Below are 14,454 nucleotides of genomic sequence, written 5' to 3'. Positions count from 1 at the left end.
AAAGATAAAAAAATTATAAAAGACAAATAGATCTAAAATCAGATAATCATGTCTTCTCTGCAAAAGTATTGCAAGTTCAGGGATGGCTAGATGGCACAGTGGATAGAGCACCGGCCCTGGAGTCAGGAGTACCTGAGTTCAAATCTTACCTCAGACACTTAATAATTACCTAGCAGTGTGGCCTTGGGCAAGCCACTTAACCCCATTGCCTTGCAAAAAAACTAAAAAAAAATTATTGCAAGTTCAGCAGTGTACCACCTACTACAAAACTGTCTGGGTCACAATGCTGTGAAATTTGTTTAACTTTTAAAAAGAGTTGCTATGAAGTTTTTTAAATGGAATGGGAATCAACCCTTTCTGATAGTGCTGGAAGGCAGAGATGTGACAAGAGAGGTTTAATGAGAATACTGGCAGGTTTTAGAAGGCAAATATAGACCGATGCAAAAATATGAAATAGCATGGTGTTGGGCAACTATGTGGCACAGTGGATAGAGCCCCAGGCTTGAAGTCAGGCAGACTCATCTTCCTGAGTTCAAATCTGACTTCAGACACTTCTTAGCTGGTGTGATCTTGGGTAGATCACTTAACCTTGTTTGCCTCAATTTCCTCATATGTCAAATAAGTTGGAGAAAGAGAAATGGCAAACCACTGCAGAAAACCTCAAATGGGATCATGAAGAGTTGGACAGAACAACCATGTGGCATGTTGTTTAGAATACTGGACTTAAATTAAGGAAGATCTAGATTTAAATCCTTCTAATTGACCATAGGTGAGCTATATAATCTCTATTGCTTTGTTTCCTCATTTGTAAAATGGAGATAACCATTACAGCATTTACCTCACAATGTTTCTTGAGGATCAAATGAATTAATGTACATAAAATGCTTTGTAAAGCAATTAGAATGATATGTCACTAATAATATAAGGCAAATCTTTGCAAAGAAGTCATATATAAAAATAATTACTATTCTAATCAACATGCATGGACTTCTTCCTTGATCCTCCCAGAATGGTAGGAATAACTGGCATAGAAACTAATTAAAGATATTTATCTATCATCTATCTACTTTCCTATCTATCCCCATTTCTATTTTATGAATTAGAGTTGGCAGAGTCTTCACTGAAATAATTGTTAATTTGGAATTTTGGGGAGTGCAAATAGATCTGAGAGAAATACTTTGTGGATTTCTTGGTGGATTTTTCTGTTATAATTTTGGCTTCCTTCCGCAACACCATTTTGCAAGGTTCTATTTTAAAGTATAGCAGACTTAAAATTATCCATGTTATGTCTGCCTCTAACTATTCACAACTCCAAGAAATAGATAGTTCCAAATATAAAATGGCTAGATAAATTGGCAGTTCACTTAGTGGAAGCTTTCTAGTATGACTTTAGTTTGTCCCAAATTATGAAGCTTTGGAGAATTATTGTTTATGAGAGAAGATTAAAGTTTAAAGAAGATTCAGGACCTCAGAATCCTGGAAGATTTGCACTAGGATGAGAGAGCTTGAATCCTAGATGCAAACTTGGAAAAAAAATAATGAGATGAAAACCTTGGAGAGGAAAGATTGTGAAGCATCTGGGCTCATCATTCAGAAAGGCCCTGAGCATTGCTGAGCATGGAATAAGAATTGGTGAGAGAAGAATGTGTGTAGGACAGAGGATCATAATCACTTTGCTTCTTTCCTATTAATTGCATTCTTTTTTTTGTTGTGGTGGTTCTAATTAAATGCTTTAGCTATGGTCTCTGTGTGTGTGTGTGTGTGTGTGTGTGTGTGTGTGTGTGTGTGTATGTACTTTATGTTTTGGAAATGAAATGTTATAAACATAGATGTTATTTGAATAATTGATTATCTTAGAAAGCCAGACGGATCAACTCTAGTCATTATGAACTATTTTTTGTGGGCTAGTTTAAGAACCTAAGAGAATCATAGGATCACAGATTTAGCATTAGAAGGGATGTTAGAAGCCATTAAGTTCAGTCCTCTCCTTCTGCAGGTAGGAAACAGAGGTTGGGAGATGTTAAGTGACTTACCCAAGGTCACACAAATACTAAGTTTCTCAGGTGATATTTGAACTCGGGATTTCCTGACTTCCAAGTCTGGTGTCAGTGTCCTATAGCACATTACGTCTTTACTGACACCATGATGTCTCTGATATTTTTGTATGACTACCTCTAGGACTGCCTCAGCCCATAAGATGATACCAACAAGACCTTTATTTAAGATGGATAGCTACATGGCACAATGGAGAGAACACTGGTCCAGGGATCAAGATCTGACTACAAATCTTGCCTCAGATTCAGTAGAGAGATGTTGGACAAATTCTCTCAACCTCTCTTTACCTCAATTTCCTCAACTATGAAAAGGAGACATAATAACACCTATACCTCAGGGTTGTTATAAGAATCAAATGAGAAGATATAAACACAGTGCCTAACTGTTCATAACGGGTGCAATAAAGGTATCTTCTTATTCCTTTGTAGTCAAAGAAACTGAGAAACAGAGACTGAGTTTTCAAGTCATTTGGTGAGTCATAATCAGAACTGCCAAGACATTACTGGGAATAGTTTACTAATTTTTTGACATTTTTTGGACAGAGCCTGTGATTTCAGTGCTACAGGAAACTCCCCCGAAGACATGTCCTCTACCAAAGTATTTCAGAAACTTTTTTGTACTTTATATTCTTAGAAATTTGGGTGGGTATGGTTTAAATAAATTACCCAGGGTTAATGAGGAATATATATATATCAGAGGAGGCACAATATTCCAAGTCTTCATGACTCCCAAGTTTAACTCTATAGATATTATATTCTTGCTAAATGCATTTTTTTGCAAGGAAATGGGGTTAAGTGACTTGCCTAAGGTCACACAGCTAGGTAAATATTTGGTATCTGAGATCATATTTGAACTAGGGTTCTCCTGGCTCCAGGGCTGGTGCTCTATCCACTGCACCACCTAACTGCCTCAAGTGCATTTTTTAAAAATAAAAATGAATGCTATGCTTTGTCATTATCCACTTTGCTGGTAGACTGGTTAGACAACTCATATTGAATATGGAAGTTTATACTTTGAATAGTGGTAATTTTTTTTTTTTAGTTTTTTGCAAAGCAATGGGGTTAAGTGGCTTGCCCAAGGCCACACAGTTAGGTAATTATTATGTGTCTGAGGCCAGATTTGAACCTAGGTACTACTGACTCCAGGGCTGGTACTCTATCCACTGTGCCACCTAGCCGCCCCGAATGTGGTCATTTTTAATGTCATTTTTCAATTGTGTCCAACATTTAATGGACCCCTTTTGAGGTTTTTCTTAGCAAAGATACTGGAGTGATTTGTCATTTTCTTCTCCAGTTCATTTAACTGATGAAGAAACTGAGGCAAATAGGATTAAAATGTTAACAGTGTGTGCATGGGGGAGTGGGGGAGGGTTGTTAAGCTAAATTAGAATATCTTAAATAGTTTTTGGATTCTGAGGATCAGTAATGCTTCCCTAATTGCTTTTGGGGGTGCCCACAGAAAATTTATCAGGTGAGATACAAGATTATTGGTTTGGCACAAGACCACTTTTCCTATTAATAGAAAAATTTAAGACAATTTAAACTTTGGTGGAGGTGAGGTAAAATATTTTGGGATACATTCACTCCTTCCTATTTGATGAAGTCCAAAGAATTTTGGTAGCCAGAGAGAGTCCAAAGAACAAGTTGAGTGACCTGAAAGGATTTGCAAAATATTTAAATTTCATAGAATTCAAGTTTGGATTTTCTACACCCAGTTAAAAACCAAGTCAGGTTACCCTATTAACTCTAAACTATTTCCTCTCCTTCACATAATTTACAGCATGGGCCAAACTCTAATAAAATTCATTGGATACCCAGTGCTTTTCTTTTTCTTTTTACCACCAAGGAGAACTATAGAAATGGATAAAAGTAGATGATATATAAAAGGTTAAGGATAAGATAAAACTGCCCAGATAAGACTCTTTTAAAAAGAGATATTTTCTTCCAGCACCTGGACCAGCTTTAAAGACTTTGGAAACCAACCCTTTTATTTATCTTAATTCCTCCAGAGAATTGGAAGTTGGAAAAAACATCTCTGGTTAACTGGTCTAAATTACACCTTTAAAAGAATTAACTCTGCAACATACCAGAGAAGTAATTCACTTAATTATCACTTAAAGGCCCCATTATTTGATCCATTTTTGGATGATTCTAATTTTTAGAAAATTTGTTTTTACAATTAGCCTAAATTCACTACTTTGCAATTCCCATTCATTACTATATCTAAATCCTCATGCATTCAAGTAAAAGAATCTAATCTCTCTTCCAAATCACAGCTTTAAAATTCTTAAAGACAGCAATTCCATTACCCTTCTTCCCCACCCCAAGACTTTTTTTCTCTATACTAAACATTTTCTTTTCATTCAACTAATCTTCAAAGGCCTTTGTCTTGGTTACTTCTTGTTGAAGTTCTCCAGTTTATGAACATCCTTCCTAAACCTTACTGATGGATGCTATATGATAGTTTAGCTTTCTTTTCCAAAATGTGCTAATATCTCTGCTCTGCTTTGACTCTTACCAGGTAAATCTGCCTTATCCCAGAATCTCAAGGGTTAACTTGGGATGGGTCAAACCTCAAACTTAATTTCCAATTGGAGGGGGAAAGTACTGACAAAAGTGAGTTGGGAGGAAGTAAACAGTGACCAAAGAAAGACATTCTTTTACTTCCATTTGTTGCAGAAAAATGTGTATGGCTAAAGGTTTAAAGGGTTCGAACATTGTGAAAGAATTCACTTATAAGATTGACTCTGATGCAGAAGAATTTGGAGGCAAAAAAAGTTTACATATTGCTGTGGTTATCAGAAACTAAGGGAGCAAGAGATTAGCAGCAGCAGCAATAGTAGCAGCCATGTGAGGATAAACAATAAAGAAAGGTATAGGAGCTAGGTAAGTTATCTGGAAAATCACACTCTCCAAAAGCAGGTTGGCCTCCTAAAGCAAGACAAGCCATCAGGATAAGCAGTACAGAAGGGGAGGTTATTTGGAGGATCATGTTCCCCCAAAATGGACTGGTCTCTCAAAGGAAGACAAGCAACTCACTTGAGAAGAGGTGAATTTTTAAAGGGCAGGAAGATGAGGTATTTATTGATGGGGGCAACAACTCAGAGATCAAAGATGAGATAATTAGGGATATGTAGATTAGGGGTGGTAGCTCTAAGATTTTATCCTTTCTGGCAAGAATAGGAATTCCTTGTTTTATTGTTAGGGGGTTGGGATTTATTGAGTCCTTGACTGAGGAGCCCAAGGTATTTTTACTAAGTTGACTTCATCTTGATAGCTTCGACTATAGGATGTCCAATATTAATGTAAGATACATCTTTAGTGCTGAGGGAACAGATTAATTATATATTTCTCTGTCCAACACTTTCTTAATTATAAGTTAAGGCAGGAAAAAGGAGACAACATTTTATACTACTTTCCTTCTAGGTTTGTTGAAAACCACATTAAAAATTTTCTCTATATATCACAGATAGCAATTCTTGGATATAGAGGATTGGGTAGTGGATAAGGTGGCTGGATTTTCAAAGCATAATAGCAACAGTTTCTGTTGCTGGAAAAATGTGACTGACTGAAGTTTTCAGGGATTTGAGCAAACATGAAAGAATTCACTTAAAAGATTGACTGTGACCCTGAAAAAATTAGGGACAAAAAAAGATTTGCTTACAGAATATTGTGGATATTAAAGTAACAAGGAAATTGAACTGTAACAGGGAAAATCCTTGCCAGGGAGGGGCAAAGTTCTTTACTAAAAGTTCATTGACTTCATCTCCAAATGTCCAAAAGTCCACTGATTTCAGCTCCAATAGGCTGGGTCAGTGTTAATAATATATGGGCAACTCAGAGTTTAACTATTTGACATGGTCAGTGCAGAGGGAACACATTAGTTAAATAACATATTTCTCTGTCCAATATTTTCACTAAAACAGACTTCTCATTAGATTTCCCACCACCATGAAATCACAGGTCTCCCTCTCAAAAACAAAAAAACAAAAAGTACCTACCTCATTGAATTGTTTCAAATGAAAATGTAATTAATAAAGTGATAGTTTTTGAGTGAACTCAATTTACCTATTTTTTTTTTTGGTGGGGGTAGTAAATGAATTAATTTAGTAAAGTAAAGTAAGTAAATGACAAGGTAGTGGGGAGTTCTTACTTCAGGATGGGGGGAGGTTGGTTAGAGAGAAAGGGAAAGTTGGGAGTCATCAAACAAAAGTTGAATGACCTCTTGTGTTAGAGAACATCACAGGGGTAAATGTCTTATTATTCTTAGTACTGCTGCAGCCCTTGATTTGTTACTTGGGTTCAGTAGTGTCCCTCGAAGAATCCCGACTCAGTCTCGGGAATGCAGGCTTTGCAAAGAAAATAGAGATTTATTAAAGGAAGTGACAGAATATTAAGAAAGGGATAGAAAAGTTAGAAAGAGTTTTAAGAGAAGACTACATGTATTGCTGATTGAATTTTGGTCAGGCCAGCTGGCCAGGGTTCAGCCAGAGACTGCCTTCCCCCCCTCGGACCTCCTTAAATTTTCTCCCACGCTCAGTGGGAGAGGGTGATGACCTGGGAATGACCCAAGTCCCTCATAGGAGATTTTGCCTTTTTGGGGAGGGTCTCTTTTGGGTGGTCTTCCAGGGCCTGTGCTCTCTAGATGCCCTAGAAGAACAAAGCAATCTAAATCGAAGGTCAGGCCCTCAGGTGTGGCCTAAATTAGATGATAAAGGAAGATTCCCTTTACCATGTGAACAAAAGATTTACAAAGTTTGTCTCCAACTGATCTCATCACTCCCATGCCCAGTTTTCTCTGCATCACTGCCAAGAGTTATAAAGAATTTCAGTGGCAAATCTGAGTTATTAATCATAATTTGATGGTTATAATTACATAATTAATTATACAGTTTCCTCTTTATTTGTCTAGCAATAAAAGAACATAGGCTTCAAAATAAGTACCCAGGACATAACTTTCTATTTCTTTGAGTTGGCTTGTTTTTTTCCTGAGATGCTATGAGGAAACTAAACCTGCATTTTGTAGCTGGGGCATATACCTGGGCAGTGGTGAGATGGCAATAATGATATATATATATATATATATGGTTTTTATATAGTGTTTAGGATAGAAGTTAAGGTTCAGGTTTTGGTTAGTATTAAGAGTTTTAATTTGAATTAGAAGTTGGACTTTGTGTTATTGTTGGGGTTTGAGATGTCAGTCGGTCAATAAGCATTAATAAAGTACCTATTTATTAAGTGCAAATAACTATTCTAATTGCTGAGAGCACAAAGAAAAGCAAAAGAACTTTCCCCTCAAAGAGTTCATAATCTAATGAGGAAAATCAAGAAGCAAGTAATTACATACAAACTACATACGGGATAATTAGGAAACTATTGACAAAAGGAAGGCACTAGAATTAAGAGGGATTAGAAAAAAAGGCTTCCTAGATGAGATTTTAGCTGGAACTTAAAGGGAACCAGAGAAGTCAGGAGGTGGAGATGAGGAGGGAGAACATTTGAGGGATGGGGACAGCCAGAGAAGGTGCCCTGGAGGCAAAAAAGGAATGTAGGTCATGTTAATAACTGAGGGTGGAGCTTCAGGATATAATAAAATTTTAGGTTTGAGTTTAGGGGGCAAAATTTTACTTGTGAATTTGGAAGAAAATCAAGATTTGTGCAGCTCTCAACTGACTCTCTTCCCTATTATAACTAAGTTCCTGGAGAAGGTGGTCTGCAGTTGATGCTTTCACTTCTTTTCCATTCACTTTTTTTTTTAAGGTTTTTGCAAGGCAAATGGGGTTAAGTGTGGCTTGCCCAAGGCCCCCACAGCTAGGTAATTACTAAGTGTCTGAGACCGGATTCGAACCCAGGTACTCTTGACTCCAGGGCCGGTGTTTTATCCACTGCACCACCTAGCCACCTCCACGCACTCTCTTCTAAACACTATCTAGAGCCCAATCCCATCATTCAACTCAAACTGTGTCCTCTAAAGTAACCACCATCTCTTTAATCTAACTAATGCCTTTTTATCAAAGCTACTTCTTCTTGATCTCTTAAGTCTCTGACACTGCCCCTCACCTCAATCTTGCTATTTGTCTCTCTGGGTTTTCATGTTGCTGCCCTTTTCTGTTTCTCCTAGCAGCCTGACTACTACTTTGTCTCTGTTATTGGGTCTTCATCCACATCACATCCTTCTGTAAATGTCTCAGGTCCTTGCCACCCCCCCCCCCCCGTTCTCTTTCTGTGATATTTCACTTGGTGATCCCATCTGCTTCCATAGATTCAATTATAATTTCTATGCAGATAATTCTCCCTTCTATTTGTCCAGAGCTAAACCTCCTCCCTACAGTTTTCCCTCTAAAAGACAGTTTGTGTTTAAAAGACCTCAATAAGTGTTATGTCTAATCCCAAATTCAAAATAGTTAGAGAACCATACCACCTGATCCCCACCTTATTGTAAGGAGTACACAGTGAAACTCCTGATTGTGATGTAAATTCATTTCTGTACTATGCACTTCCTCTCCTTGCCCCAAAAGTGTTTTCACAGTGGAAGCCCACTTCGGTCTTAGGGTTCTCACATTGTTAGTATCCATGCTCCTCCTCCTTGGATGCAATTCCAATGAAAATGGTGCTCAGGCAGCTAGGTTTCATTCTTTTTTAGGTTATACTCAGCTCTCTGTACCTGAAGTTCCTTCTACCCTACCAGACACCCGAGTCACTTCCCAACACATTTATGTTTAAGAGCTATAACTCTTAAGTTAGCTAAATGCCTCTTCATCTGGTTAGATGGACCACAGCAAAAGCATTTGCCAAGAATGATTTCATTATGGGTGGCTAGGTGGCATAGTGGATAAAGCACCAGCCCTGGAGTCAAGAGTACCTGGGTTCAAATCCGGTCTCAGACATTTAATAATTACTAGCTGTGTGACCTTGGGCAAGCCACTTAACCCTGTTTGCCTTGCAAAAAAGCCTTAAAAAAAAAAAGAACTTTTTCATTAATCAAGAACAAAAGTCAAAGTGACCCAGAAGTGTTATTGCCATGAATGCCTTTCCAGGAAGCTTCTGGGAAATCAAAGTCTTAGGAGTCGAAGTTCTAGAAGTATGGTTGAAGAGCCAAATAGAACAACTCCATCACCTTATAAAGATTAGACCACTGAGGGACAGGTTAGCCATACCATGCCAACAATCAGCATGCTGGTGCTAGCCCATTCTTGGAACACCACGGTAGAGGAGGGAAACCACATCCATAAGGCCAGCGACTTCCATAGCATCCAGACATCACCAGATGTTTCCTATCAAATTGGGCCATGGGGTGAAACAATTCTGGAAAAGGCAGTGAGAAGGATGTTTTTGCAGAACACTCCCCTCACTATAACAAGAATAATGTGCAAATCATGTCATCATGCATATGACCATATAGTCCTTTTTAAACATGAAGGATAAACTACTTTCCTACCTCCTTTTATTTGTGGTCTTCACCACTAGAAAGTACATTCTTCAAGAAGGATTGTCCCAAGGCTTAATATATTTCCTGGCACATAGAAAGGACTTAAAATGCTTCCAGACTGACCAACCAGACTAGTCTTTCATCTCCAACATCCTATTGAATACTTTGAACTCTTCCAGAACTAAATTCATCTTTCCCAAACTCTACCTTCTTGTCTAAATTCAGTGTCTATTCTGTCACTTGCCTAACTGCCAACTTCTACCCTGCTCTCTCTCACTCCTCTTAATTAATCTAATTCCAAGTCCTATTATTTCTATCCTCATACAACTCTCACGGATGCCTCTTTCACTGCTCTGATACTGCTACCACTGGTCCAGGTCTTCATTGCTATAGGCCTGGACTGGTTTCCCTGCCTTGTTTCTCCACACTTCAGTCCATTCTCCATTCAGTGGTCATATTGATCTCCCCAAAGTGCAGATCTGACCATATTTAATAAGCTAGAGTTTATTATAGGCAGTCAGGCAATAGTGATTCAAGTCAGGAAGACAGTGTTCAAATCCAGCCTCAAGACACTTTCTGGTTTATTATTAGCATGATTCTGGATAAGTCACAACCTCTTTCTCTTTTCTTTTTTTGCAAGGCAATGGGGTTAAGTGGCTTGCCCAAGACCATACAGCTAGGTAATTATTGTCTGAGGCCAAATTTGAACTCAGGTACTCCTGACTCCAGGGCCGGTGCTCTATCCACTGCGTCACCTGGCTGCCCCCACAACCTCTTTCTGTCCCAGATTCCTCATCTGTAAACTGAGGATAATAACAGTACCAATCACACAGGATTGTTTAAGAACCAAATGAGATATTATTTCCAAAGAATGTAATGCAATACTTGGGAATAATAGACATTTAATAAATGCTTTATTTCCTTCCTTCCAATTAAGAAACAAATATAAAATCCTTCATAACCTTGCTCTTTCTTGACTTCTCAGTCTTCTAACAATTTATTCCTCTCCATGTACTCCAAAATCTATTATCATTGCACAAGACATTTCTTCATTGGTGTCTGCAGTGGCTGTCTTCCAAGTTCTCCCTTATCTCTAACTCCTCCATTGGTCTGACTAGGGCAGAGTGCAGATGATCACTTTATTTATGAAAGCTTGTAGTTTATAATTCCATTGACTTCTTTAGGGTCCCACATTAAATTGCTGCCTCATACTGAGCCTATAGTTCACTATGAATTTATTATTTCCAGGTTTTCAGTGTCTACCCTAGTTAGTTGTATTTCTTTTTAAAGGCTGAAAAAGGTATAGGTTATTTCAGGTTTCATCAGAATTTTTGATATGATAAATAAGTTGAAATTTACAGCTTTACTAATGTTTTTAGATCATCCATAACTGCCCAGATAATCAAGATAACTTTCCTTTTCAAGAAAGATGAATACAGGCTGTTGTGAGGAAGGATGACAGAATCAGAAAGTTGTGTTTGTTCTTTTATAACAGAGAAAATAAGGGCATAACTTAACCTTTGCATATAGCCAGCTGTGATAAAGGGACAATTAGACAGTAACAATACTGACCAAAAAAACCCCACCATACAAACTTTGTGTATTTTATTATTGTAGTTAGAAAGTATGAAGGAAATATTAGAGAGCCATCCTTGATGCCAGGTTGACTTTGGTTGAAGACCTGCCTCTGACACTTAACTGGCTATGTGACTCTAACACTGAACCTCAGTGTTCCAGTCAGTAAGACTACAAGTGCAGAATTGTTATTAGATATTTATAGAAAGCATATGGCAAATAATAGATTTGCAGTTACATGCAAATCTTTTCTCTGATCTACTATAAATAAGGAAATACTCATTTTATTTGGCATTTATTAAATTCAGAATTAAAAAAAAAGACAGTTTGCAGAAAGGGTATAAAGTCAGGCTACTTTGGCAGTTTCCTCACCAAGAGTTCTTTTTATCAAGGAAACCACAGTCCCTATGTCTAGTATTCTGTGCCCATCCATAAAAAAGAAATTAAATGTATAATTTCCCATCTAATGTAGACAGAAAAGCAAATAGTTTTAAATTGCATCAATTAGTGTAAAATTTTACTGTGATAGCTTTAGAGAATATGGACTCAAATAGCTTTAGCAGGACAAAGAATGAGGTGTATATAGTGTTTAGAAGAATGTTTGGCATACAGTAAGTGATTAATAAATGCTTAACTGGTCTGTTGACTTGATGTGGCTTTTTAGAAATCTGATACTCTAAGAGGATAGTGAGCTAGTCTAAATTTAGATTTATATTTTGTAAAGTGCATTGCTACTAAATACAAATAACTCATTTGGAAGACTTCATTTGATTGCCATTGTCTCCTTTGTTATAGTCAAGTACCTATAAATGGAACTTGAAATTTATTCTGTCACTCTTTGTTGCAGATAAAATTTGGTCAAAATGAGCCAACATCTGTGGAAGTTATTATGGAAATGATGGATAGAGAAATACCAAACTGTTCAGTTGAAACCGAAGTCACACTTTGGTAAATTATGCACAACTTCATCTTTGTGACAAATAGATTAGTCATATATTAGGAGGCTTGATATGTAAATGATACTTATTGAAGTTTGATATTGCCAGGTTATGGTCATATTATCAGTTTGTGTCAAAAGAAAATATTTCAAATATGTTTCTTACTACATGAACCATATAGTCCTAGGGCCCAAATGTCAAGTTAGGCCTTGGAGGCTTGTATCTAAAGGCTGTATTTGCCTCTTCTGGGTCTGGAGTCAAGAAGAAATAGGCATAAGAGAATCAGATTCTCTATATATTACTCTTGAATTCTAAGTTTTCTTCTCATTTTCTGGCTTCAGAAAAATAAAAATATCACTCAAAATTTGTTGGTAAGTTCCAGTTCCTCTGGGAAACAGACAGAATCCTTGATTGGATTGTCTCAAGATACCTCCCAAGAATGATCTCAAAGTAACTGCTTCTCAGTCTGTATAAGAACTGCTTTACTTTGTCTGCATCTTCTTTCTCCATTAGTATACTGCCACCGTAGGGGCTGAAATTAAACTTTAAGTCACAATATTCAGGTTCAAGTAATTGCACCACAGAAAATGCTTCAAGGAGGAAGGGAATATGTTTGGACTTGTGCATCAAACAAGATGTAGAATCAATTGACTTTTTCAAAGGAAGAAGGGTGAGATGTCTCTAGAAATTTAACATGGGAAGTATTTTCAGGATTTACATTGTATTTGTTATATTATTCTGTCAGAAAGGGTCAAAAGATAAAGAAACAAAACCCCCAAGCCAAAAACTATGATATGGTTGTTCTGTTTGCAAAGATCAAACAAGCTGGTCGTTTCATTCCTGACCCCCTGTCAATTTGTGGAAGAGCTCTTCATCAAGTGTTTCATTTTGGTCTTTCGAGCGGGTGGATAAGAAGATATAGCCACCAATATATTCATGTACTACCTTGCAATCTGCACTTAGGCAAGTGAAAGCCATCGATAGATTTTGGTCAAACTCTATAGAAACCTGAAAAAAAAAACGCAGTGCAGTAGTAAGAAAAAAAATGTACACATACAGATAGGGGGCAATCATATTATAATTCAATCTGCAATGATTATTTAGACTGATTTATTATGAAGTAGACTACAAGCAATTTAAGAACTGGATTAAAAAAAGAAAGGAATTACTGCTTATTTGGTGCCCTCTTGTGGTAGCAACTTTTAGAGAAATAAATCCTGCAAGTTAGCTGGAACGGACAATTCTAAAGTTTAATTCATACTTGCTGATTGGATGATAAAACATGCAAATATTGTTCAAAGGATCCCTATATTATGGGGCAACTCATGAATGAAGGAGGTCTTTTCTTTACAGGAGATAACTTTATATCACAATTAATAAAGGGCAAAAGAGATATTTTGAAAAATTTAATGCTAGAAGACACCTAAAAGACCACTCAATTGAAGTTCTTCATTTTAACAGCTATTTTATATTTTCCAGCTATTATGATTAAGATTTGTTATGTGGCTTGCTTAGCAAAGGGCTTAGCCCATATATAACAACCTGAATGACTATCAAAAATTACACCAAAATAGAATTAGAATCAGAACCTACAATTTTAGACTTTTTAGTTCAGTGTTCCTACCATACCATTCTCACAGATTTCTGCTGAAAGAGTGAAAATGATTTTTAAAGAGCTATTATGAAATCTTGTGCATAAGTGATATATATGTTTTATGTATATATAAAACATATATATATATATTAAAATCAATGTTGCCAATCAAAGATAAGTGCTTTGAAAAAAAGAAAAATGGTCTGTTTCAGAGGTGAACAACTGGTTTAAGAAGACGGTCATAGAATGGGGATTTGGTTTTCTGGATTCAAGCTTTAAATATCATTATGATCAACTGTCAATGGATAGAACATAATTAATATAAGTTGTAAGAATGTATTTAAATATAGTCTTACAAATCTAATTGTAAAGTTTGTCCCTCTGAATATCAAGTCTCGGAACAACAATATTTAGGTCCTGATTACACAATCAAAAGGATTTTCAATTAAGAAGGAAGAGGGTAGAAGAAAAGTGACTTTTGTTTCTCCACTGTCTTGAATATCATAGCAAATTGCTATGACATAGGAAGAAAAATACTAGGTAAGATCCCCAGAAACTTTTAAAAGCAAGAAAATTCAACAAAAAAGTACTAAAGCCCATGACCTGAAATGTCAATGCATATATAAAGCATAAATATCAAGCAAATGTGAGCTATAGTGGCATATGCAAAGAGATAAATCTGAACTATGTATGAGAGATGAGACCCTAAAGGCTGAAGAAGTACCTTAATGGAAGGAACAGAATAGGTAGCACTATATTAAGAACATGTACTACCTTTTTTTTTTTTACAGTGATTAAAATGTTTTTTATTAAGATATCTTAACAAAATGGCACACCTCTCTCATGGGTGTGAGAGAGGGGGCA

The 14,454-nt window shown here is 36.7% G+C and overlaps 1 protein-coding gene across 3 annotated transcripts in view; it reads right to left on the bottom strand.

The window, feature by feature from the left end:
• Positions 1 to 8,959: 8,959 nt before the first annotated feature.
• The window catches only part of FERMT1 (FERM domain containing kindlin 1), a 61,934-nt gene continuing 56,439 nt past the window's right edge, over positions 8,960 to 14,454 (bottom strand). For 2 of the 3 annotated variants that reach the window (XM_074209485.1, XM_074209484.1), the window contains exon 16: positions 8,960 to 13,004. In XM_074209485.1, the coding sequence (XP_074065586.1) occupies positions 12,831 to 13,004 (174 nt within the window). In that variant the 3' untranslated portion in view covers positions 8,960 to 12,830. The remainder of the gene's footprint in view (positions 13,005 to 14,454) is intronic. The other variant, XM_074209486.1, reaches the window with a different exon arrangement.

The sequence above is a fragment of the Macrotis lagotis genome, chromosome 1 (genome assembly GCF_037893015.1).
Source record: "Macrotis lagotis isolate mMagLag1 chromosome 1, bilby.v1.9.chrom.fasta, whole genome shotgun sequence".
NCBI lineage: Eukaryota > Metazoa > Chordata > Mammalia > Peramelemorphia > Peramelidae > Macrotis > Macrotis lagotis.
The sequence above is the reverse complement of the archived record's forward strand: the minus strand, read 5'-3'. Positions and strand labels throughout refer to the sequence as shown.